The sequence below is a fragment of the Rhinolophus ferrumequinum genome, chromosome 15, assembly GCF_004115265.2.
Source record: "Rhinolophus ferrumequinum isolate MPI-CBG mRhiFer1 chromosome 15, mRhiFer1_v1.p, whole genome shotgun sequence".
NCBI lineage: Eukaryota > Metazoa > Chordata > Mammalia > Chiroptera > Rhinolophidae > Rhinolophus > Rhinolophus ferrumequinum.
In genome coordinates, this window is record NC_046298.1 from 40,195,210 (window position 1) to 40,219,156 (window position 23,947).

Here is a 23,947-nt window from a genome sequence, read left to right on the forward strand (position 1 = left end):
CAGTCAGGCCAGGAGCTGCTGGGTTACACCCCTCTGAGCCTGTGGACAGTGCCCCTCCAGGAGACAGATGAGTACCCTCGGTGGAGGTTGCTGTGGGTGGAAGGGTCAGGAAGACTCCACAAGAAGTGGTATCTAAACTAGGATCAGCACCAGAAGTTCCAGCCAGGGAAGCAGCGTGTGCAGAGATGGGGGGCCTTCTTTGGGAGCTGGGCTTTGCCTGTTGGGCCACTGTTCCCAGAATAACGGCGTGACCCTAACCCGACAGGGTAGTGATGGCAAACTGCTTTCACCTAGTGTTACTGATTGGTAGTGATTGCCTGGGGCACTACTGTGATGGCAGAAAGCCACCGTGACTCCAAGAACCAGAGTGCCTTAATGGTTTGGTGACGCCTGCCCTGGGCAGAAACCGCACGTTGTAGAACTGCAGGGTCACACAGATCAGGGCTCAGATGGGCTTGGCCATGAAGCAGGAAATGGGACGGGAGACTGAAGAATAAGAATTTAATGTTGCAGGAAGGCAGATGTTTAGGGCGTGGGCTCTGGCAGGGGGACACCCTGACCCTGGTCTTGGGCCAGTAGGCGCAAAAGCAGGGAGTGCAGGGCCCGGCAGACAGGTGTGTAGCCCAGGCGGCTCAGGTGCAGGTAATCATACATGTCATGGTGGCTTATGGTGCCATCTGAGTGCACAAAGCCAGGGTCGGCATCTAGGAAGTGGGCACGTGGATGGCCAGCCAGTGCCTCCCGTACCAGCTCGTTCACCCGTCGGTTTTTCTCACGAAGTGGGTTAGGATGCTGGCCCCTCGGAAGTAGGCCCTGAGGAGGGGCACCAAGAGTTGTGAGAAGACATCCTACCAACATGTGGGTCTGATCAGCATCTCTGCCAAACTTTTCCAACCCCCACCATGAAGTCCCCAGCTGCAGAATACCCAAGGGATGGGAAACTGGAGCACTGGAAGGGTAGTTGTAGTGCCTGATGTCCTGTCTGAGCCAATTCAGTAACAACCTGATGCTAGCGTCTTTCTAAGTACTGCTCATAAAAATGTTGACATGATGGCGAGGGGTCAGCCCCTCTCTCAGAGAAGGAAATAACGTCCCAGGTAGAAGTGATGGAGCCTGGATTCACACCAGAAATGCCTGACAACTTGCGGTTATTCAAGAGTTTTTGACACCCCAGAATCTCCAGTGCTCCCTTGTGCAAAAGGTGCTAACTGGTCCCTGAACATCTCGTTATCCACAGCTGCTCTGATGGGTGTAGCAAGCTTCAATGTGAAATTTTGCCTGAAAGCCACTGCTCTGTGCCAAGGTGCCCAGAACTGTGCCCCCTGTGATTACACCGGAGGGGTCTCAGACCACTGCCATTCTTCTTTCCCCACCCTGCCTCCTCCTTACCAGCACCACAACTCGGGCCTGGGGCTGCCGCTCGTTCACCAGTTGCACGATGGCCTGGATGCCACCAGCCACCTGCTCTGCTGTGTGCCCATGGTTGTTGGTACCCACCCAGACCACCACAATCTGTGGAAAGAGAGGCGTGAAGCAGTAGTGAGGGGGCAGGCTAAGGGGGCTTTAGTTGTCCACCCAAGCCCTGCTCACCTTGGGCCGGATGTGTTCCAGCTCCCCATTCTCCAGCCGCCATAGCACATGCTGTGTGCCATCACCACCAATGCCAAAGTTAAGTGCATGCAGAGGAGAGAAAAGCTCCCGCCAGATCTGTAGGCAAGAAGTGGTGTGGGCACAGGGGCACTGTCAAGCATGGACCAGCACCCAGGGTCCAAATGTTAACAAAATGTCATTATGGAAGAGCCTCGTTTCATGGAAGCAGTCTGGTTAAATTTCACCTTGAGCAAATCCCAGTATGGTCAAACCTCACTTTATGCAAATTATAGTCTCCCATTCACAGAACCCCGAAGAAGACAGACTCACTTTATAGAAACCCATTCAGCTTGAGCGATGCATTGAATCAACAGCTGAACATCATTTTGAGGAAATCCATTACGGTTTAACCTTGCTTAGTGGAAAGATATTATAATCAAGCCCCCTTTGTGAAGAGCTATTACAGTTGGCCTTCACTTCGTGGAAAGGACAATAGCTTTGGAAATCCAAATCCATTAAGCAAACAATAAAGAGCCTCCTCACCTTAGCTCACTATACACAACCCCAGCCTGACATAGCCAGGGCACACATTTCCTTCTCAGTAGAATATTGTACCTTACACGGAGATTCTGGGTTCTGGGCGCTATCTGAGGATACTTCAGGTACCCCAGATCCCGCCTGGCCTGCGGTTTCATCCAAGCGCGTCAGTGAGAACCCAGGCCTGGGTGGGGCAGGAGGAGGAAGACGGGCCTCACCTCGCAGTGATGCATTAGCTGGACCAAAGAGTCCCCGATGAAGACGACTTCGGGTTCCTTATCTTTGTTGTCTGCCACGAACCGATGGTGCTGCGGGGACGAACAGGGGGGAGTCAGTGACACGCGCGCGCTCCTGGGCCCGCCCCGCCCTGCTTCCTTAGGCAGCACCACCCCAACTGCCCTCAGTTTTCCAATCAGGTAGTGACAGCCGCGGGAACCAGCTGAATTCCTGAGCCCTCCACCCCCACCCCGATTCCTGAGTGTCGCGGGTGGGTTCGCTCACCAGGGACATCCAGCGCCCGTCGCCCTGCACGTCCTGCACTGGCGTGGGCTTGCTGGCTGGGTTGCCCTCTTCGCTCATCTTGGCGCCGCAGCTCCTGCAGAAAGAGCGAGCGAGGTCGGCCCTGGAGTGTTCTCGAAATAGGTGGCTCCGCCACGCCCACCCTTACCCCTTCAGGCAACAATGGACCTTCCGGACGCCCTCAGTCCCGCGGTGGACGACTGCCGGTCCCGGGCGCCGCCTCCTCTCCAGGGGCGGAAGTCTTCACTTAGGAGGGGAGGTGGATCAGGAACGGTTGCTTCCCCCGCCGCGGCCGCGCAGTGAGCTCGTCCGGTGCTTCCCGCTTGGGCGCGTCCCACTCTCTGGCCTGGGCCGGGGCATCTAGCCTACCCCGGCACCTGGGGATGGGGGGAGGCGAGACCATCCACCACCCGTGGGGGGAGGAGGAAGAAACCATTCCACTGGAGTCACCAGTTGGAGTGAACTACCTGAAAGGCCGAGAGTGGGCGGGGAAAACCTAGTGCCCTGCCTCATGGGAAGAAACCATTTGCTGAAGGGCTAGAAATGTGAGGAAGGAACTACTTACTGTGTGTGTGTGTGTGTGTGTGTCCCATTCACGTATTGGGGGAAGGGGAGTGAGTGGACTACCTAGCGCGCGCGTGCGTGCGTGCGTGCGTGCGTGTGTGTGTGTGTGTGTGTGTGTGTGTGTCCCATTCACGTGTTGGGGGTGGGGAGTGAGTGGACAAGTCCATTCTTGGATCCCTTGAAGGGGTGGCTCGTATGCACCTGGCTAGGAGGGGACGCTCCCAGTTTTTACTGATGTGGAAGAGACTAAAGGAAGATGGCAAAATGTGAAAATTAGAGGCTCAGTTGTACGGAGACACTCTAAGGCGGCTCCAGGACTTTAGTGAGCTTAACTGCTCAAGGGCCTCCCCTGCTCAAAAACAGCAGTTTTGTGGCATAAAATCTAAACTACACGTTTTTGCATTACAGACATCACTGGCCCTGCAAGGAGGGCAGAAGAAGGTGCAAAAAACGAAAGGAAATTAGAGACGCTGCAAGGCCCAGGTCCAGCCTGGCGAACCTCCCGCAGCAGCTCATCTTGCAGATCTGTGGCCTGTGCTCCCCTTCCTAAACCTACTGCAGACCAACAACTTCAGCTGGGTGTGTCTGGGCTCTGAAACCTACATGCACAGCCAAGGCCACCTAAGGTTGAAGACTTGAGGAAGACCTTAAGTCTTCCCAATCTCCCTGTTCTAGGGGACCACACACTGCTAGACCTGGCTATATTCCCAGATGGGACCTTCCTTTCTATTCATTCCTTCTAGGTAGGTTGATACTGAGATAGATTAGTCTTATTTATGTTTTGCCTCAATCCACTTGCCTGGAAAAGGGCCTAACTCATAGTACCAAGTACTGTGCCTGCTCACAAGTACTTGTTAAATCAATATTAAATTAATGGGTTAGATCCTGGCCTTGTCCCAGTGTGTTGGGGGAGACAGATTCAGACACAGAGCTGAGAGAAGGATCAAGGTTGTGATTAAGGGAGGAAGTGGGGACCTCTAGGGAGGAGGCAGAGAAGGACTCTGACGGTGTGGGGTATCCTAGGAGTAGTATCTGAATTAGGTTTTGAAAGATCATGAAGGTTGGGCAAGCAGTATTACACAAGTAACGTAGTTTATTGGGCATGGGGAATACTCTGGCATAGCCTGCTTTTAAAGTCTACTGGGACAAGTGCAGAAAGATAAGTTGGAGAGGTAGAGAGGCAGTTCCTGAAGCAAGGCTTAGTGAGAAACAAAGCTTCGAGATATTCATTCACCAAGCGCTGTTTTAAGTTAGGTGTTAGCTCATTTCATACTTTCAGCAACCGAATGAAGGAGATACTATTACAAAATCCATTTTACAGATTAGAAAAGTAAGGCTTGGAGCAGTTACACAATTCTCCAAGGTCACACAGCTCAAATGTGGCAATCTGGGCGTTTGAACCTAGGTAGTATAACTCCAGAGCCTAGCTCTGAATGACGATGTTATACTGATTCTCTAGGTACGGAGTCCATCTTTGAGCACTGGGGACTGCCTGTGCACCGGGTGTACCATAGTCCTTCACGCCAGGCCTTCTCTCATGTTCCAGACAGAAAGTCCGCCCATAGATCTCTAAACCAATCAGCATTCAGGAAGGGGCGGGCCTAGTGGTCCTCACAGCCAATTGGTGGCTGGGAGGTGCCTAAGGACAAATGAGAGGTTTCCGAAAGTGAGGCTGGGAGGGATAGGGGTATAACCGGCACTCTAGGCCTGTGGCACGTGCCCCTGAGCCTCGAGCCTCGGAGACGCAGCGAAGCGAAAGGGCGTGGGAGGGGCACGCGCATGCGCAGGAAACCTGGCCTGAGGAAGCCCGGAAGAGTGCCGGGCTCAGTAAGCGAGGGTCGCCACCGAAAAGAAGCCATTGAGCCCCCACAGCCACGTGGGGTGGGCAGGGCGCTGGGTTCTTTGGGCAGGAGAAGGTGAAGTGCCCCTCCCCCACCTTCCCCCCACCAACCGTAACCCCCCCTTTATCTACCTCAAGTGCCCCACTTTTGCCTCTTCTCCAGCCTCACTCCCCCAACCCCCGTGACCAGGTCCCAGTCTGTGATAGCTCCTCTGTCACCCTTTCTGTGTCCTTCAGGCTTTCTCTGTCACCTTCTCTTTCGCTGTCACTCTCTCCTGTCTTTCTTTTTTTCTTGACCATATCTCTCCACTTTCTGCGTTCTCCAGCACCTCCTCAGTCCCAGGATTTCTCTTCTGTCCAGAATCCCTTTTTGGTTCACCAGATCCCTCCAGTCTCATGAGCCCTTTCTCGTCCCCATCCGTCAGCTATTTTCCTCACGTTCCTATTTCTTATTACTCTTTCTGTATTCCCTAACAAATCTTCCCCCTCACCGTGGCTCCCTTGACTACACCCTACCCCTATGACTCCTTCCCTGACCAAGCCTTTTCCCATCCCTCTTCGCACACTTCTTTCTCTCATCTTATTTCTCTAAATAGTACTCCCACTTCGCCCCAAGCCATCTCTTCTCACTACTCACTTTTAGGTCCCTGATTTATCTGCATGCATGCTGATGACTGTCTTTATCTTCCAGGACACCATGGACACCCGGGCACCAGCCACCCAGCCTTTCCAGAGGGCTGAGAAACCTGGTCGGGTCCGCCGTCGGAAGACCAGGCGGGAGCGTAACGAGGCCTTGGTGGGCAGCCGCCGGCCATTGGCCCGTCAGGATCCTCCTGTGGCCAGTCGGAACCCGCCTTTGGCCCTCCGGGATCCCGTGGCCCCTACTGCCCCCAAGCTGGTGGTCATAACCCAGGGCCGGCTGAGCAGGGAGCACCGGGGCCTCTTCAACCACGAGGTGAAATCTCTGGACGTGGCACGGCTGCTGAGCAGTGGGTCCCTGGATCCAGTCACCCCCACACTGACTACCAAGCCTTCCCCAAGCCCAGACAGGGCCAGAGAACCAGCCTTACAGTCAAGAGGCAAGGAGAACCAGGTGCCTGGAGGCTCGGGCCCAGGCCCACCTAGTCCTCCCAAGCTCCCTGGCTTGGGGCAGCTGCTGGCGGAGCTGCAGTGTCATCTGATTCTGCCACAGGCCTTCCCCAGGAGGAACCTAGTGCAAGAGGCCAGGGACACCATCGTGGGTACCTTACAGGCCTGCCATGGCTGTGTGCCTGACCTTATGGTGGTGCTCCGGGGCAGCCAGCCACCCTTGTCAGGTGAGCCCACCTCCTGTTCCTTGTGTTCCCCTTCCCCTTGTCTGTTCTAGCTCAGCTGCCACACCATGCTTCTTTTCTTTCTGCCAGGGACCAAGCCTGGGGGCCCTGAGAGACGAAGAATGACACCCTCTTGGGTCAACAGCCCTGAGCAGGCCCCAGGGGAGAGGAGGCGACAGGGGACAAAGGCATTCACCTTTACCATGCCTCACACCTCCAGCACTCCCGCTACACACAGGGTGAGCGTGGCACCACCAAAAAGTCCCTGGCTACCCCCATTGCCCTCAATGTCTTCGCCATCCGGGGTGGCCTGGGGCCCCCCAACTGCCTTTGACCTGCTGAAAAGCATCTGGCTGGTAGCCACACCGCCCCCTCCCCGGCCCTGGGAGGTTCGCTCACAACAGCCCCTGCCTCACCTGCCATCACCCTTGTTGCCCCGAAACTCTGCCCTGGACTGGAGTCCCAACCCCCCCGTCCTGCAGCCCAGCCTCTCCTGGTTGGTGACTCAGAGCAGCCCAGAGGCCTGGTCCTTTCCACCCATGAGATTGTACTGAGAAGGCTAATGCTGGGATGGGGGCAGGAATCCTGCACTTCTAATCACCTCAATAAAGTATCTTCTTCCTGGCCCGCTTGATTTTTAGCGAATGGCTGACTCAGGAGAGCAGCTTACCTTAGCTCTGAGTTCTGGGTCCAAAATAGAGGGGAAGGTGCTGTCACTTATCACCTTCCTAGGGCCTGAGGGGCCAGCAGGCTGGAGAAACCTGGGGCTTCAGTCAGTCCAAAACGTTCACCCACGGAAGGCAACAATGTGCTAGACTCTTGGCTCTGGCGATGCTGGGGTCCCAGAGTGAGTGAGATAGGCTCTGTCCCCAGGAGATTCCCAGTCCAGTGGTGGGTACAGACAGTCCCAGCCCCAGTGGTTGCAACTGGGAGAGAGAGAGAGGTGCAGGGGCTTGGGGAGTCCAAGGATGGAGTATAGGCTCTGCCCCAGGGATGAGGAAGGTCTTAATAAAAGAGCTGACACAGACCCTTGTATTTCTCAAGATTGGTAGAAACTTGCTAGTACAGGAGGAAAAGAACATTTCAGGCAAGGGGAACAGGATATGCAAGGCCTGGAGGAGGGTGAATAGGGGATGTGGGACCATTTTCATTCAGCCTATATCTGTAGACCATGCCGAGATCTAGAGGGTCACATCGGGGTCCTGCCCTTGAGGGGCTCCTGGTCTGCTGAGCACAAGAACAGTGTGTGAGCACGGTTAGGGCAGGAACAGCAGATGGCCTGAATCTGGCCCACGGGCTTTTTGATTTGGCCCATGATATATTTTAAATTTTTGAAATCAATTGCCTATTGTTATAAATCAGACAGTTTGCTTTTAAAAAAGAATCGCATTTCTGGCTTCTAAAAACAAAAATAGAAAGAAAAAAGGAAAATGATTTGGCACCCCACCTGTTATCCCCCCAGCAACAACTGGCTCAAGCCAAGGAGCAGAGGCCCCCTTTCATTGGGACCCACACTCTCCCTTGAAAGTGTATCACTCTCTTATAAGTTTCCTGCTTGGCCCCCTGGCTTAGAGAATTTAAAAATGGTATTTTGAAGAGCAGTAAATTTTTTGCAGTGGAGGGGGAGGGATGAAACTAGAAATATGTTGGAATCTGATCAGGAAAATCCAACCCAGGGCCTTGGAAGCTACACTGTAAAGCTTTTCCAGGGTTCCCCATTGCCACTGGGAAACTAGGTGGGTACCACCTTAGTTTGGAAGGGACTGGACTGGGAGATAACAGGGCTGTGACTTGGCTGAGGTCTTATGGCGAGAAAGAGGCAACGCTGTGATTTGAACCCAGGCAACTTATTTGAGTCTGATTAATGAGCTTCTTAACAACACCTCTGTCTCAGCAACCCAGTCGCACAACCTCCTAAGCAGTGACAGGACAGGGTCAGGCAGGGGGTGCAGTGGTTGAGGCGGAGGGCTCTCTGCCACCTCAGTGTTGTGTGACCCAGAATAAGTGGTTTTCCCTCTCTGTCTCTCTCTTGGCACATAACAGTGCAAGGGGTCTGGAATGCTGGCACCTCAGGTGGACCCAGCAGGGGATGGATGGCTTGGGGGAGTGGATGAGCAGTTTGTGGACTAAATTGCGGGGAGGTCAGGACAGAGTTGGGGTCTGGCAGTTGTGGGCCCTTTAGAGACGGCAGTCTGGAGGAGGCACAGCTTGGGGGAAGGTGAGTTTAGTTTAGGACACAGGGAGCCGGAGACTCCCAGAGGGGAGACTGCAGCTGGGCCTGGGTGGACAGGATGGGAAAGGGGCGTCCTCTCCCACGGGGATTAAAAAGGGGCCTGACTGGGCCACCTCGGAGGAGGGGGCGGGGAGCGCGGCGCCCAGCGGCCCCTTTAATCGGGGGCGCGCGCCTGCCGGTCCGCGCGCTCTCGCTGCCGTCGCCGGGCCGGAGCGGGAGCCGGAGCGGAGCCGGGGCCGGGGCCGGAGCGGGCGGAATGGAGCCCCCGCGCGCACCCGCTCTGCGCCGCCTGCTGCCGCCGCTGCTGCTCCTGCTGCTGCCACTGCCCCCCCGCGCCCGGGCCAAGTACGTGCGGGGCAACCTCAGCTCCAAGGAGGTGAGCTCGCCGAGCCCTCCCCTCCCACCCGTCGGGCCCCCCGGGGAAGGGAGAGAGGGAGGGGCGGGGGAGAGGGCCGCCAGGCCCCAAGCCGCCCCTCCTGGGCGGACCTGGAGAGCCGCTGGGGTGGGGGTCGGGGTTGATGGGGGACTGGGTCAGGGTTGAGGCCGAGGGGAGCCGTGTGGTCGAGAGGAGACTCGGCGGTTGTAGGAGGGACATGGAGGTCAGAGCTGGGTGGGGAGCAGGGCCGGCTTGGTAGAGTCGGAGTTTGGGGTGGGGGTGAAGGGACGCCGACGTGGTGCTGAAGGGACAGCACTTTTCACTCCGCAGTGAGTCCAAGCTCCTGCTCAGGACCAGGAGAGGGCCTGGAATATTTCACAGCGCAGGGTGGTCACTGGGACCATCGTGGGGTGGTGTGTGGATTACGGGGGATACCAGTCGGAGGGTGTCTGGGACACAAAGTGGCGGGGATGGGGATCTGGGCCTCCAGGTCTTTCTCAGAGAGCCTGGGATATGGGAAAGTGTTTGAGGGAAGGGGAGGAAACTTGGGGGGCATCTGAGGCAGGAATCCTGGACCGCAGGTGAAGGGATCACAGAAGAATTTTGGAGGTGACTTGTTCCCCTTATGCTTCTTGGGAAACTAGGTACTGAGGGTAGGGAAGAAAAGTTGGGGGTCTGTGGAGTCAAGGAGAGTTCTCAAAGGACTCGGAAGAGGGTCTGACTGGGCCCCTTTTTCAGGACTGGATGTTCCTGACGAGATTTTGCTTCCTCTCGGATTACGGCCGATTAGACTTCCGTTTCCGATACCCTGAGGTGAGCCTTTTCCAACCACTCCCACACTGAAGCTGGACACTCCCTTGGCCTCCTGAGGCAAGGGCTCCCCCCGCTCCCCACCTCCTCCAAACCCTGAAATCTCTGGGTCTGCAGGCCAAGTGCTGTCAGAACATCCTCCTCTATTTTGACGACCCATCCCAGTGGCCAGCCGTGTACAAGGCTGGGGACAAGGTGAGGGCTGTGAGCAGGGCATACAAGAAGGGGAGAAGGAAGGTCACAGCTGGTCAGGGAGTGACCATGTCCCTGCCTCCCCAGGACTGCCTGGCCAAGGAGTCAGTGATCAGGCCCGAGAACAACCAGGTCATCAACCTCACAACCCAGTATGCTTGGTCAGGCTGTCAGGTATGGGCCGAGCCTGGGGGACTGGGCAGGTGCTGAAGGTCAGGGGCCCGGGGGTGGCAGACACGGCCTTCAGCTTCTCACTCCTCCCCAGGTGGTGTCGGAGGAGGGAACACGCTACCTGAGCTGCTCCAGTGGCCGCAGCTTCCGCTCAGTGCGTGAAAGGTGGTGGTACATTGCACTCAGCAAGTGTGGGGTAAGGGGCTGAGCTGGCCACCTGGACTTTCTCCTCCTTGCCCTTCTGCGGACCCCCTATCTGCCCAGAGCCCCCCTTAGGCTTCCACATTCCTCACAGGGAGATGGGCTGCAGCTGGAGTACGAGATGGTTCTCACCAATGGCAAGTCCTTCTGGACGAGGCATTTCTCGGCTGATGAGTTTGGTGAGCATAGGGGGACCCAGAGCCCAGAGCTGGGTGCCTGCTGAGGGACACCCAGCCCAAATGAACTGTTTCCTCCTTCTACCACATGTACAGGGATCCTGGAGACAGATATGACTTTCCTCCTCATCTTCATCTTCATCTTCTTCCTCTCCTGTTACTTTGGATGTGAGTCCAGCACATGGTGTGGGGAGGCTAGGAGACACGGCCGGTGAGGGGGAGAGGAGCTGCTTTCCCATTCTGTCTGTGAACAGCCACAGCCTATCCCTACCCCTGTTCTAGATTTGCTGAAAGGTCGTCAGTTGCTCCACACAACTTATAAAATGTTTATGGCCGCAGCAGGAGTGGAGGGTGAGGTTTAGAGTATCTCAACTTTTGAGTTCTGTGAAAGTAGGGACTTGGGGCCCAGATACCCAGGCCTGAGGGAAGAAGGGCTGGGAACCTGGACTCCTGGGTCCTGGGAGAGGAGGGCTGAGGGCTTGGACTCCTGGGTCTGAGGGAGGAGGGGCCGGGGGCCTGGGCTCCTGGGTCTGAGGGAGGAGGGGGCTGAGGGCTTGGACTCCTGGGTCTGAGGGAGGAGGGGCGGAGGCCAGGACTCCTGGGTCTGAGGGAGGAGGGGGCTGGGGGCCTGGGCTCCTGGGTCTGAGGGAGGAGGGGCTGGGGGCCAGGACTCCTGGGTTCTGGGAGAGGAGGACTGAGGGCTTGACTTCTAGGTCAGTGGGAGTAAATGGTCTAGAATCCTGATGGGGACAGAGAAGGGTTCTGGTCACCTGGATCACAGTGCTAGGGATCAGGGATGCCCCAAAGACGGTTTCTGTCCTTTCCTCTCTCTGCCCATCCTCCCCTCAGTCCTAAGCCTCCTGTTTTTCTGCATCTACTGGGGCCAGTATGCCACTGATGGCATTGGCAACGAGAGTCTGAAGATCTTGGGTGAGAATGACGGGGGCCAGGGTGGGCACTCGGGATCCTCTCCGACTGTGTCTGAGCCGCCCTCTCCTCCCTTCTCCCAGCCAAGCTGCTCTTCTCCTCCAGCTTCCTCATCTTCCTGCTGATGCTCATCCTTCTGGGGAAGGGATTCACGGTGACACGGTGCCCAGGCTGGGTTGGGAGGGAGTGCTGGGGATGGGAGGTGGCTGGGCTGGGAAGAGGGTCTGGGGGGTAGTCGCCCGCTCCTCCCTGACGGCTCCACCCCTGCCATCTCCTCTCATGGCCTGCCGCCAGGGGCCGCATCAGCCACTCGGGCTCTGTGAAGTTATCTGTCTACATGACCCTGTACACCCTTACCCATGTGGTGCTGCTCATCTATGAGGCCAAGGTGAGTGTCACCTGCCACTGCCCAGGCCCTGCTTGTTCCCGCAAAGCTTTCGTGGCTTCCCTCCTCCAGCTGTCTGCGAGCCCTTCCTCACATCCCACTCCTGGCGCCTGCATCCTCTCTTTCGATTTCCCGCCTTCCCATCTGTCTAAGTGCATTCCTCCCCTTTTCGCTGTCTCTGAGTAGCTTCTTCCTCCTCCCTCTGTCTCTCACTGTCTGTCACATTTATGCTCAATGTCGTGACCAAGATTTCAGGAGTCACACAGACATGGATTCCACTCAGACTCTCCCACTTCCCAGCTGGCTAACCTCGGGTGATGGCCCCCCTCTCTGGACCTGTTTGCTCCTCTAAAATTAGGAGGGTCTTACCCACACCAGGGACTCCTCTAAGGCTTTATAGCACCTTGACTTTGGCTTTAGCCAAAAAGCTTCTCTCTTAGCCTCAGTTCCCCTCTCTGTGAAGTGGGGTGACCCTAAGACCTACCTCATAAGAGTTGACACAAATGGAAAGCTTCCACATAGTGTATACTCCCTGTTGGGCTCATGGTAGCAGAGGTATTCTCTTTCTATCTTTGTCATCTTCTCTCTCTACCTCTGTATGCTTCTGTCTCCATCCTTTGCTCTCCTGCTACTTCTGTCCTGAGCAAGAACTCTGCTCCCTGGGTGCGAAGGGGTGGGGTTTTGGGTCCCTGTGTAGAGGGCAGGAGTCCAAAGCTATGAAGAACCCTTTCCCTCGGGTCCAGTTCTTTGACCCGGGCCAGGTACTATATACGTACGAGTCGCCAGCGGGCTACGGGCTCATCGGGCTGCAGGTGGCAGCTTACGTGTGGTTCTGCTACGCCGTGCTCGTCTCCTTGCGTCACTTCCCAGAGAAGCAGCCCTTTTACGTGCCCTTCTTTGCTGCCTACACCCTCTGGTGAGATGTGCTGGGCCCCCAACCTGTCCCTGCCTCCTGTCCGGGGCTCCCCAAAAGTGGCTATCCCCAACTCAGACCCTTCTCAGTGAGGCAGATGGGCTTTCAGGTCAGGAAGCTGTCACCAGAATCGGCCACTACTCCCTGAGTGACCTGGAAAAAATTACTTTCCCAAAGTAAAAAAAAATAAAAAAAAAAATAGTGTGCCTCTGGCTGCTTACCTATAGTTTGTCAAGAGTATATCCCTCAAAGGGTTACCTTGAGCATGCATAGGACAATATATTAGGGCTTCGTGTCTGGCCTATAGTAAATGTTCAATAAAAACTAGTTGTAATTTTTATTGTTCAACATAATATAGCAGTAGGCAGATTCTAAGCCAGATTGCCTGGGTTCAGATCACATTTCTAAAGCTTCTAAACTGTGACCTCACACAAGTCAATTAACTTCTCAGCCTCAGTTTCTTCATCTGTTTAATGGACATGGAAATTGTACCTGCCTCATAGTCACTGTGAGCATTAAATGAGTTTATATACATGAAATGCGTAGAAACGGGTCTGACATGTAGTAAGTCATTAGTTGTTATTATCATATGTTAATCCATTCATCAAGCATATATTGATTTCCTATCAGGGCCAAGATGTGGGGTGGGGCAGAACTGAATTCAATTCAACCTAGTCCTTGCTCCCCAGAATTTCCCAGGCCAGTGGGATTCTTGCCTCCTTTTAACCTCTGGCTTCTGAAGATCACACTGGCTTCCCTCCCGTTTGGGACCCACGTGGGGCCTGTGTGCATGCATGGCAAGGGAGTTGGGACCACAGGGTGGGGTGGAGGGCAGGGGCAGTGCCTCTACCAACCCAACTCATCCCCTTCAGGTTCTTTGCGGTTCCTGTCATGGCGCTGATCGCCAACTTTGGGATCCCCAAGTGGGCCCGGGAGAAGATTGTCAATGGCATCCAGCTGGGAATCCATTTGTATGCCCATGGCGTGTTCCTGGTGAGGACGGGCATCTGGTGGGGTGGGAAACCTATGGAGGAAGCATGCATGAGGCTTCGCACCATTCATCTGCCTGAACCTTCTCTTCTGAGCTCCTGATCCATTTCCTTCACTTCATCCCTTCAGTCATTAAACAGACACTTATTGAGAGCCTGTTGGGTTCCTGCAGGCTACCCTGTGTTCCCCAGACTGCACCCTCTTCTATTCCTCTCTCCCACCTTGTGTCCTGGACTCTTTGCCCCTCTCCACATTCCCATTTTTGACCCTGTGTCCCCAGTCTCTCCTATCTCCCTTCTGTATCCCCACTGCCTTCCACAAGCCCCTTAGTCTCTATTCCACCCTTCCCCCACACATTCTCCTATCTCTGCTGCTCCATCACAGGCCATTGTTCAGGAAGAAGCAGCTGGGGTGGGCCAGGCTGGGGCTCCAGAGGCATAGAGCTGAATGGCATCAGGAGGGTACCAGCAGCAAACCTCTTCTTTGCCCTGGTTTACATCCTGTCTGGTCTTCCGGGTGACAGATCTTATATTTATTCATCCATCCATCCATCCATCCATCAACCATTCAGTGGGCACCTATCTCAAACTAGCCTCTGTTTCATGTTAGGAACACGCATATGTGTTTATTCCTGCCCTCTTTTTAAATGCTCAGAGCAGCTCCATGACAGAATGGATAATAGTCATTGGACCCACTACATAGAGAGGAGAAGCTAAGAGAGGGGAAGTGACCTGCCAGGACTCCATGGCCTTTGGTGGCAGGGCAGGGACTTTGAACCCAGTCCTTCTCCAGCAGACCACAAGATCTGGCATGAAAGGGAACCAGACAGGAAATAGGGATCACTGAGGGCCCCAGCTCCTGTTGCCAGGGGTCCACCATGTGCTCTGAGAAGGGAAGGTACTCATCCATGCAGGGGGTTCCCTCATCTGCTACCCCAGAGCCTGACTTAGATACAGACTGTCTTCCAGGGTCGGTCCATCTTGAGGCTTTGCAGAAGTCAGAAAGGGACAGAGGAGAAACGCTGAGCACCCACCATGTGCCAGGCTCTGCACCAGGGGTTTTCATGTCCACCTTCTCCTCATCTTTCCAAGTAGGCACTGTCATCCCTTTTTCCCAGTTAGGCTCAGAGAGTTTAATCAACAGGCCCCAGATCCCATACTCAGTAAGCTGTGGGGCTGAGAGGTGGGGTGCAGGCTCAGAACACCAAGCGCTGTGCGTACCCTTTCTGCTGTATTTCACCTTCAGCCAGTTTCCTTCCTAAAAACGCTCCCGTTATCTCAGCACAGCTGCACTGCTGACATTCCACTGCTCATTGATTTCAGCTCCTTATTCATTTATTTAGCGCAGCCTCAGAGGGGCTGTGCTGGGCTTCCTGGGTGCAATGCTAGCGTCATACCCAGTCCCTGTCTTTCTAACTGACTAATTGGGGAGACATCTCTACGTTCAATCAATATTCATTGAGAGTTTGTATGTGCCAGGTACTGTTCTAGAAGGTATTGGGGATTCAGCAGGGAACAGAGCAGTCAAGTTCCTGCCCTCATGGAGCTAACATTCTGGAGACTATCAGTTGCTGTGCAATTTAACTTTATGTGTTTATGAGACTATTCTATGGTTTTGCTGTCCAACATGATAGCTATTCTCCACATGTGGCCATTGAACACTTAAATGTGGCTAGTGTGACTGAGAAACAAAAATTTTTGGTTAACTTAAATTTAAATAGCCATATATGGCTAGTGACTATCATACTAGACAGCGCAGGACGCTGTAGCTTAACTAGTCAATGATAATTCAGTGATCAGGGCTCTGATGGAGGAAAGCACGGACAGCAGAGCAAGAGTTGTGACGGAAGGAAAAGGTCAGAGAACCCAGGGGAGGCGCCTAATCCCGTTTGAAGCGTTGCAGGGAAGCGTGGGGGATGTCAAATGAAGGGGAATCTGTAGGATCCCATGTTTATGGAGATAGCCTGAGGCCTGGACAGCGCTTCTCCAAGCTGTACTTGGTCCCTCATCCCAGATCATGACACGCCCGTCGGCGGCCAACAAGAACTTCCCGTATCACGTGCGCACGTCGCAGATCGCCTCGGCCGGGGCCCCGGGGCCCGGAGGGAGCGAATCGGCGGACAAGGCCTTCCCGCAGCATGTCTATGGGAACGTGACGTTCATCAGCGACTCGGTGCCCAACTTCACGGAGCTCTTCTCCATCCCCCCGCCCGCCTCCTCCGTAAGCCCCGCGCCCCCGGCGCCCGAGGAGCTGCTGGCGCCGCCCCTGGAGTACCTGACCCCGCTCCCGGCCCCGCCGCCGCCCCCCGCGCCCAGGCGCCTGAGCCCACCCCTGCCTTTCCGCACGCCCCGCGCCCCCATGCCGCGCCGCGACCGTCCCCCGGCGCCCGCGCCCACCCTGCCTGACTGGGTCCTGGCGCTGTTGCGTACACCTCCGCAGACGCCACGCGCCGTGCCCCCGCCGCCCGCCCTTCCGCGGCTCTCCCCGCCTCCCCCGCCGCCGGCGGAGTTCGCCCCGCGCGTCCCGACGCCCGCCCCTTGAGTACCTGCCCCCGCTGCCCAGGCGCCCCACCACCCGCTCCTTCCTGACTGACACAGGCGCCCACACCTCGGGAGGGGGGGTCCCTCCGGGGGGAGGGGGACGGGCATTCGGGGCCGCATCTGCCCCCCCATGGGGTCCCGGATGGCCTCTGACCCTGACCCCCCATCCCAGGCCGGGAAGCAGGTGGAGGAGACGGCGGTGGCGGCGGCGGTGGCCCCGAGGGGCCGCGTGGTGACCATGGCCGAGTCGGGCGCGGCCTCCCCGCCCCCTCCCACTCGGTTCCCCAAGGCGGCCGACCCAAGCTGGGATGGCCCGACGCCACCCTACCAGCCGCTTGTGCCCCAGACGGCGGCGCCCCACACCGGCTTCACCGAATACTTCAGCATGCACACGGCCGGGGGCACTGCACCCCCGGTCTGAGCAGCCCTGCCCGCCCCTGCCCCATGGGCCGCGCGCCGGGCCCCCGCCGGGCTCCGGACGCCCGCTCTATCCCGGCCCCAGGCCTGGGCCATCCCAAGCCTTCCCGACCCTCCCCACCCCGCGCGCCCAGGTAGGGGTGCGCAGTGTCCCGCTCTCCCCTTACCTACCCTGACTCTTGTGCCAAACGGTCCCGCGGGAGCCGCTCTCCCCGTCCCCTCCCTCAGCCCCTGCCCCGAGCAGCGCCGGATTCTGGGCTCCCGCTGTTCCGTGACCTCCGGCCCCCTGGCCCCCTCCGAGACCTCTGACCCCGCCGGACCCAGGAACACCAGTGACGATCGCCAGGACCCTGCCCGTGACGCTCCAGGATTCCACGACCCCGAGCTACTGCCCCCGGGACGGATATTGTGAAGCTGGTCTCGACTCTGAAACCTTCCCTTGGATCTCTGTGACCTCGGACCCGTGCTCTGTCCACCCGCATCTCTATCCCGAGGACCCTCCCTCAGGTCCCCGGCAGAAAGACTTTTTTCCCTTCTTGCCAAAATAAAGAGGATTCATTGAGTTTTTATCTATAAGATGGCCTCTTTTACATTTTGATGGTGCTCAGAGACGCGGCTGAACAAGAACCGTTCCAGGCTCAGGACCTCTGTGAAACGGAATTTTGGGAAAGGCCGGCAGTAAGCTGACCTTTATGTTGACCCAGAATCTGGGAACACTGAAGAAAGCGTCATCTAGCCCTTACTGCAACGCTCCTTTATTTTTTACCTTCTCTTACCCACTCAGAGGTAGAGGCGCCCTCCAGTGGCACATGCTTCGCTCAGCCACCCGCACCCGGAGTTTGGGTTACGATTTTAGCATTGCGCATGTGCAACTCTCTAGGCGCAGACCAAGGCGGTCACTGCTGCGCATGCGTCCTGGGAACAAATAGGCGGGATGTTCCCGGAAGTCTCCGTTTGTGGAGGGATGGGGTTGGGTGCTCTGTAGTCCTCCCAGGGCCGCTCTGACCTGCGGCTCCGCGACTTCTCGCCTCCTCTTCGTCCTCCCTCCCACAGCGGCCGCTCGGCCCCGCCCCCCCGCCCACCCAGCGGTCTTCCCAGGGCCGCTCTGGCCCCGAGTGTCCCCCTCGTCTCTTTGATCTGGCCTATCCGACTCCGGAGGGAGGCGCGGGTGGGTGAACGAGGGAGTGAGTCTATGGGGTCCGGGCTCGAGCCCCTGAGGACGGGCTCCGCCCCCGGCCCCCGGTTGCGCCCCGCCCCCGGCTGGAGTCTCTCCTGGACCATCCGGGCCTGGCCCGGTCCGGCCCGCACCCTTTATGGAGTTCCCCGCCCGGCTATAGGGCTCTTCGCCCCCTGGAGACCCACCCGTCTCTAAGGTCCGTTTCGGCCTGCAAAGGTCCGCGTCTATAATTGCTGGACACCATTTATGGAGTCAGCCAGCCTATGGGGGCCTGTGTCTATAAGGGACTCCCACGGTCCCTAGGGGTCGGCCCTGTCCATAGCGACCCCATTTACAGGGCCTATCATGGGTCTATAGAGCCCACCCCTCGACTTCTAGAGCCCGTCAACAGCGGCAGTTCCCTTAGCGGCGTTTGCGACTCCTGGACCTCCCCGGTCTACAAGGCCATGTCCCGTCCATAGAGGTCGCATTTGCAGGGCCTCACGCCAGTGGAGGGTCCACCCGGGTCCGTGCCTTCTGTAAGGGTCAGTGCTGGAGGCGGCGATGGCCCTGGGCCGGGCTCTGGCCGTTGCGCTGGCTCTATCTTTGGCGGTGTTGGGGCCGCTGTCCCCTGGGGCCTGGGCGGGGGACTGTAAGGGGCAGCGGCAAGTGTTGCGGGAGGCGCCAGGCTTCGTGACGGATGGTGCTGGCAACTACCAGCGTCAATGGCAATTGCGAGTGGCTCATCGAGGGTGAGTGGGGCCGCGTGGGTCACACACCCATTCACTAATAATTCATTTGTGCACTCATTCATCCACTCACCACATTCCCAGAGCCTGGGTCTGGTCCAGGCCCTTTGCTCTAAGCAGCAGCCAACCCTGCAAGGCCCTGAGATCTGGTGGGGGAGTTCCACCCTACCCGGATGGACAGTTACAAACCAGGAGCATCAGTGAGGGGTATTCTGAGTAATTGATAAGAACTGGGGCTCTGAATAGGAACTGGCTTTGAATTTGGGTTTCACTTCTTACACTAGCTTTGTGAATTTGGGCAGGTGGCTTCCTGTCTCAGAGGTTTAGTTTCCCCTCCCCCCAAGTGGGGATAATAATACCTACCACACAGGGTTGTTGAAATGAAATGAGAACAGGTATTTAACGTGCCTGGCAGATAGTAAATGCTCAATACATGGTATTAGGATTATTACTGTTATTATTTTTAAAGTACTTCAATGACAGCTCCCCGGGTTCCCCCCCCCCCCCCCCCCCCGTCATCTATGTGCCACTGGGACGCCACTGGGACATAGCAGAGACCAAGGCAGTTCTAGAGTTCTAGCAATTCCCAATGACTTGGGGCTTGGAATCCAGTGGGGGAGACAAACACATTAATAGACAGTGATAGCCCAGAGTGGTTGGGACTGTGATGGAGGAACCCTACAGGCCTGGGGGAGCCCAGAGGAGGTGCCTGACCTGGGAGTGGGAGAAAGGTCTTCCTGGAGGAGGACATGTCTGAGATGAGACCTAAAGGGACAATAGGAATGAGCTAGGAGGATGAGGAGGGTTACAGGGCAAGGGAACAGCCCTGCAAAGGCACCAGCCCTATTCTCATGGGTTCCCAGTCCAGTGGGGGAAACAAACCCACCCCCAGGGAGTGGGAAGGCCAGAGAAGATGTCTGATAGCCTGGGTGATAGCTGAGACCCGAGGCATGTGTAGGAGGGAGCAAAGGGGTATTGCAGGCAAGGAGAATAGCCCGTGCAAAGGACTGGATGCAGGAGGGTGTGCTGCTTTTGAGGAACTGGAAATGCAGTGTGCTAGAACACAGAATACAAGAAGATAAACCATGAGCCAGAGGCTGGAGATGGGTGGGAGGCCGAGGGTGTATTTTGAGCTGTATTGTCGTTTTGAGCTGTGTCCTGAGGGCAATAGGGAGGTAGAAGTCCAAAGGCAGTAGTGGCCAGAGAAGTCCAGGAAGGCCTCTCTTAGCAGTGGATGTAGGAGCTGGCCTCCAAGGAGAGGTGGGGATCCCCCAGAGGAGGTCCTGGGCAAAGGCCAGACGTGTGACAGGGCCTAGATCATGCAGGGCCTCCTTTTGTAGGCTGTGGCGCTTGGTTTTTATCCGGGGGCAATGGAGAGCCATGCAAGGATTTTGAACAGGGAAAGGACATGGTCTATGTTTTATGTATTATTTATCTATGGCTGTTATGTGGGGTATGGATGAAGCATGTTTCTTGGGAATGTGTGTCTGTGCCCAGCTTGGGAACCATTCCTGTCTGGCGGTTGAGAACAGAATGGAAGTTTGTGTATGTGTTGGGGGTATAAATTATCCTCCGGCTTTGAAGAGCCCCAGTGTGCTCAGGGCTGAGACAGAAGGAGGTGTAGGGTTGGATAGATGGGCCTGGGAGAGTGCGAAGACTCTTCTGGGGGTCACATAGGAGGAGGCACTGGAGTAGGGTTCTGAAGCATGCATAGGAGTTTACTGGGTGAGAAAGGGGAACAGCCTCTGTGAAGACAAAAGAGAGGCTGGTGTGTCTCAGGAGCCATGTCTGTTTGGCTGGACTGTTGGCTGGGAGGTGAGGAGGGCGCCACACGCAGGGGAAGAAGGGCCTTGGATTTCATGTAGAGCAGTTTGGCTTTTTTCTTGGGATTGAAGGGGAGCCACAGAAGGATTTTGAGCAGGAGTGGGGCTTTGCTCTCAGGCTAGGTGGAGGGCAGACTGGGATCGTGGCATGCTAATCTTGCAGGAGAGGGTGAGTTCTAACTGGGGTGGTCACTAAGGAGGTGGAGAGGCACGGAGAGCACTGAGAGATGTTTGTGGCATTTCACTAATGAGACTTGGGGACCAACTAGCTGGATGTTGGGATAGGAGGAGTCTGGGAGACTTTCAGACTCTCCTTGATCTCTCATCCTTGCCAATGCCTATCACCTATAAGAACCAATATGTTCTCTTATCTATAAGAAATAAGCCACTGACCACGTTCACACTTTATTGTACCCAGTCCTCATACATCGTCGTGAATAAGAGGCATCTGCTTTTGAAAAGCAGGGGGTTTTGTGGTTGGATCTCTGTTCAGGATAGCATGGATGCTGGGCCCATGTTGGGTGGACACAGGAGACCTTGAACTTAGGGAAAGCAGATGGTGAGCTGGCCTCTAGCAGGCACTTAACAAAAATGTACTTGTGTGAGCTTTATAGTTTGGTTGAATCTGGTAGGACTCTGGGAGGTCTGGTTGCCTGGTCTGACTGAATGGTTCTTCTGAATTCCCCAGACCATGGCTCGGGGTCTGTTATGTTCTCTAGGACTCTGGTCAGAGCTGAGGGCGAGCTGCCAACTTCAATATTCTGTCTTTTGTGCATTTCCTCCTTCCTTCATCCAGCATTCCTCAGCCCCTTGCCCAGCAGCAGGCTCTGTGCTGGGCAATGTCGGGGGGGGGGGACCCTAAAATGAGGTAGGCCCAGGCCCTACCCTGTGGGCCTCCTAGGCTGCAGGGATAACAGACCTGGACACAGCTGGTCCTGGCCCAGAGAAATGAAGATTATAATGGAAAGTGATAGTCTCTAAGAGGGGCACCTAACTCAGGCAGGGGGCATCAGGGGAGGCTTCCTGGAGGAGGAGATAGGGAAATTTGCTGGTGGGAAGAGAGAATGTGCTACAGACAGAGGGAGAAGCTTGTGCAAAGGCCCAGCTTCTGATAGAACTGCAAGCAACAGGGTGATGTGAGACAAGGTGAGACTTCAAGTGCCAGGTTAAGGAGCTGGATTTTCTCTTGGGGATGGTGGGAGCCATGGAAGGCTTTTGAGAGGAGGGCCAGGGCCAGATGTGGAGTTGGGAAGATCCCTCAAGGACCCATATCAGGGCAAGATGGGAAGCCAGGAGGCCAGGAAGAAGGCTGGATCAGGGGTCCTGGTGAGAGAAAATGAGACCTGGGCTGGCATGTTAGAGTCGCCATCTCGAATCTTCACACTAGTCTTAGTGGGTGGGGAGAATTATCCCCATTTTGCATCAAGGAAACAGGCTCGGAGAGCCCATGGCACTGGTCCAAGATCACACAGCTAGTGAGTTGTGGTCGAGTCTACAGATGCGTCTACTGAAGGGCATGAGGGAAGAGGCTGGCCTAGGGTCCTCCAGCAGGTCAGGAGCAGAGCTCGAATCCAGGTCTCCTAGTGTGAGATGTGGGATGAGAGAATCTTCTGGAATCAGGATCTGGCAGAGAGCAAGAATTGTCACAGTGCTAGGAGTGGTGGCCTTAGGAAGAGCTAGGCCCCATTGAGCACTTTACACGCGTTATTGCCTTTCATGTGGGCCCAGCCAGTTATCAGCTGGGGCTGCAGTCATCTGAACACTCACTTGGGCCAGATGTCCAAGACGGCCACCTCTCAGGGCTGGCAATTGATGTTGGCTGTCAGCTGGAAGCCCAGCTGGGGTTGTCAGCTGGGATGCCTACATGTCACCCCTCCATGTGGCTTTGGCTTTTCATAGCATGACAGCTGTGTTCTGAGAAGGAGCATTCTATGAGGCCCAGGTAAAAGCTTCTAGGCTTCCTTTGATTTAGCCTCAGAAGTCCCAGAATGCCACTTCTGCTGCTTTGTGTTGGTCAAGCTAGTATCTGAGGCTCTTCCCAGATACAAGGGCAGGGCATCGGCCTTCACCTTTTGATGGGAGGAGTGGCCAAGAAATGGTGGTCTGGGGAATTCAGAAGAAACATTCAGTCAGACCAGGCAACCAGACCTCCTTCACTTTACAGATGAAGAAACCAATCCAGAGAGGTTAGGTGACTTGCTCAAGGTCATGCAGCTAGTAGCTAGTAAGTGGCAGAGCCAAGATTTGAGCCTAGGCAGTCCGGCTCCAGAGTCTGTGCCCTTAGCTACCACAATAAACAGAGATGAGAACCTGGGTTGGGAGGTTCTCCAACCCAGGGAGGAGGTGGTGCTCCAAGTTTCGGCCTTTGTCCAGGGGAAAGAAACGGGCCTCTTCCCTCGGAGCTCTGTTTGGCCTGGAACAGGGGACCCTCACAGAGGCCCTTTTCCATCTGGGATATGCCTCTCTGCTCGGGCCTTGGCCCTAACCCCCAGGCCTGGGCATGTCTGCGGCTCAAGAGTAAACGGGAACAGCTCTGTGTGAGCACTGGGATGGGCTTCCTCTCTCGGCACGTCAGTTTTCCCGTGGGAACAGGGAGGGGTGCTCAGCCTGATCTCAGGAGCCATTTCCAGGGCTGATACTGCAGTTCTTTCTCTGAACTTCTGTCCTCTTGCTGTCACCGCTCTGACCTCCCTGGGCTATGAGATCAGGCGCCCATCCACGGCAGGGCCCAGGTCTAACTCATCTTTGGGCCCCCCAAATCACGTGGAGCAGGGCTTGTGTTACTGAGTGCACGGAGGTGTGTGGAGAGGGTCCACGTCTGAGCCCGGCCCCTCTGTTCTCATTGCCCAGCGCCGAGTCCCCAGCACCGAATCCTTCTGGACTTCCTTTTCTTGGACACGGAGTGCACATATGACTACCTGTTCGTGTACGATGGCGACTCCCCCCGTGCGCCCCTGCTTGCCAGTCTGAGTGGCAGCACCCGGCCCCCGCCCATCGAGGCTTCCTCAGGCAAGGTGGGTGGGGCCGGGCTGTGGGCAGTGTTTGGACGATGTCCATGCAGTGTGGGGGTGAGGGGGTGCATCTATACAGGGAGGGGCAGAGAAACAGCAGGAGAGACTTGACATCAGACAGGACACAGGCACTGAGAAAGGTGGAGAGAGACAAAGGAGGTGGGCACCCCTTTGGGGGCATGGGGTGGGGATGGGGCAGGGGTGGCCAGCCTCCCAGTTCAGTCCCGCAGCCCTGCCCACCTGTGCCCACAGATGCTGCTGCATCTCTTCAGCGACGCCAACTACAACCTGCTGGGCTTCAACGCCTCCTTCCGCTTCTCCCTGTGCCCGGGGGGCTGCCGCAGCCACGGGCAGTGTCGGCTCCCAGGGGTGTGTGCCTGCGAGCCTGGCTGGGGGGGCCCTGACTGCGGCCTACAGGAGTGCTCAGCCTACTGTGGTAGCCATGGCACCTGCGCCTCGGTGAGCCTGTCTCCAGCTGTGTCCTCCTGGGGCTCTGATCTGTGACCACATCTGC

General features: G+C 56.3%; 4 protein-coding genes across 6 annotated transcripts in view; 3 read left to right on the forward strand and 1 right to left on the reverse strand.

Annotated features, from left to right (window-relative positions):
- Positions 1-485: 485 nt before the first annotated feature.
- PAFAH1B3 (platelet activating factor acetylhydrolase 1b catalytic subunit 3) lies at positions 486-3,120 on the reverse strand. Of its 2 annotated transcripts, none has more exons than XM_033127066.1 (6): positions 2,795-3,120; positions 2,629-2,722; positions 2,346-2,435; positions 1,591-1,707; positions 1,390-1,512; positions 486-813 (listed from the first exon to the last, which is right to left on the reverse strand). In XM_033127066.1, exons 2-6 carry the CDS (start codon positions 2,704-2,706, stop codon positions 526-528), a joined length of 696 nt encoding a protein of 231 aa, XP_032982957.1. In that variant the 5' UTR covers positions 2,707-2,722; positions 2,795-3,120; the 3' UTR covers positions 486-525. The 2 variants fall into 2 exon arrangements, with proteins under 2 accessions (XP_032982957.1, XP_032982956.1); XM_033127065.1 differs by having other exon boundaries at positions 2,815-3,117.
- PRR19 (proline rich 19) lies at positions 3,053-6,983 on the forward strand. 2 transcript variants are annotated; one of them, XM_033127063.1, is made up of 5 exons: positions 3,053-3,191; positions 3,619-3,789; positions 3,886-3,953; positions 5,742-6,366; positions 6,454-6,983. In XM_033127063.1, exons 4-5 carry the CDS (start codon positions 5,748-5,750, stop codon positions 6,915-6,917), a joined length of 1,083 nt encoding a protein of 360 aa, XP_032982954.1. In that variant the 5' UTR covers positions 3,053-3,191; positions 3,619-3,789; positions 3,886-3,953; positions 5,742-5,747; the 3' UTR covers positions 6,918-6,983. The 2 variants fall into 2 exon arrangements, with proteins under 2 accessions (XP_032982954.1, XP_032982955.1); XM_033127064.1 differs by lacking the exon at positions 3,886-3,953.
- A 1,801-nt stretch (positions 6,984-8,784) lies between these two features.
- Positions 8,785-17,270, forward strand: TMEM145 (transmembrane protein 145). Its single transcript, XM_033129554.1, has 15 exons — positions 8,785-8,972; positions 9,711-9,785; positions 9,900-9,977; positions 10,062-10,148; positions 10,240-10,341; positions 10,441-10,525; positions 10,619-10,690; positions 10,805-10,873; positions 11,372-11,452; positions 11,533-11,611; positions 11,744-11,837; positions 12,578-12,750; positions 13,620-13,740; positions 15,751-15,957; positions 16,450-17,270. The coding sequence occupies exons 1-15, from the start codon at positions 8,853-8,855 to the stop codon at positions 16,696-16,698; spliced, it is 1,692 nt and encodes a 563-aa protein (XP_032985445.1). The 5' UTR covers positions 8,785-8,852; the 3' UTR covers positions 16,699-17,270.
- Positions 17,271-17,781: 511 nt separating this feature from the next.
- MEGF8 (multiple EGF like domains 8) overlaps positions 17,782-23,947 on the forward strand; it is a 37,003-nt gene continuing 30,837 nt past the window's right edge. The window contains 4 exon segments of the mRNA XM_033127277.1: positions 17,782-18,567; positions 18,569-18,602; positions 23,273-23,436; positions 23,686-23,892. Of these exon segments, the coding sequence (XP_032983168.1) occupies positions 18,415-18,567; positions 18,569-18,602; positions 23,273-23,436; positions 23,686-23,892 (558 nt within the window). The 5' untranslated portion in view covers positions 17,782-18,414.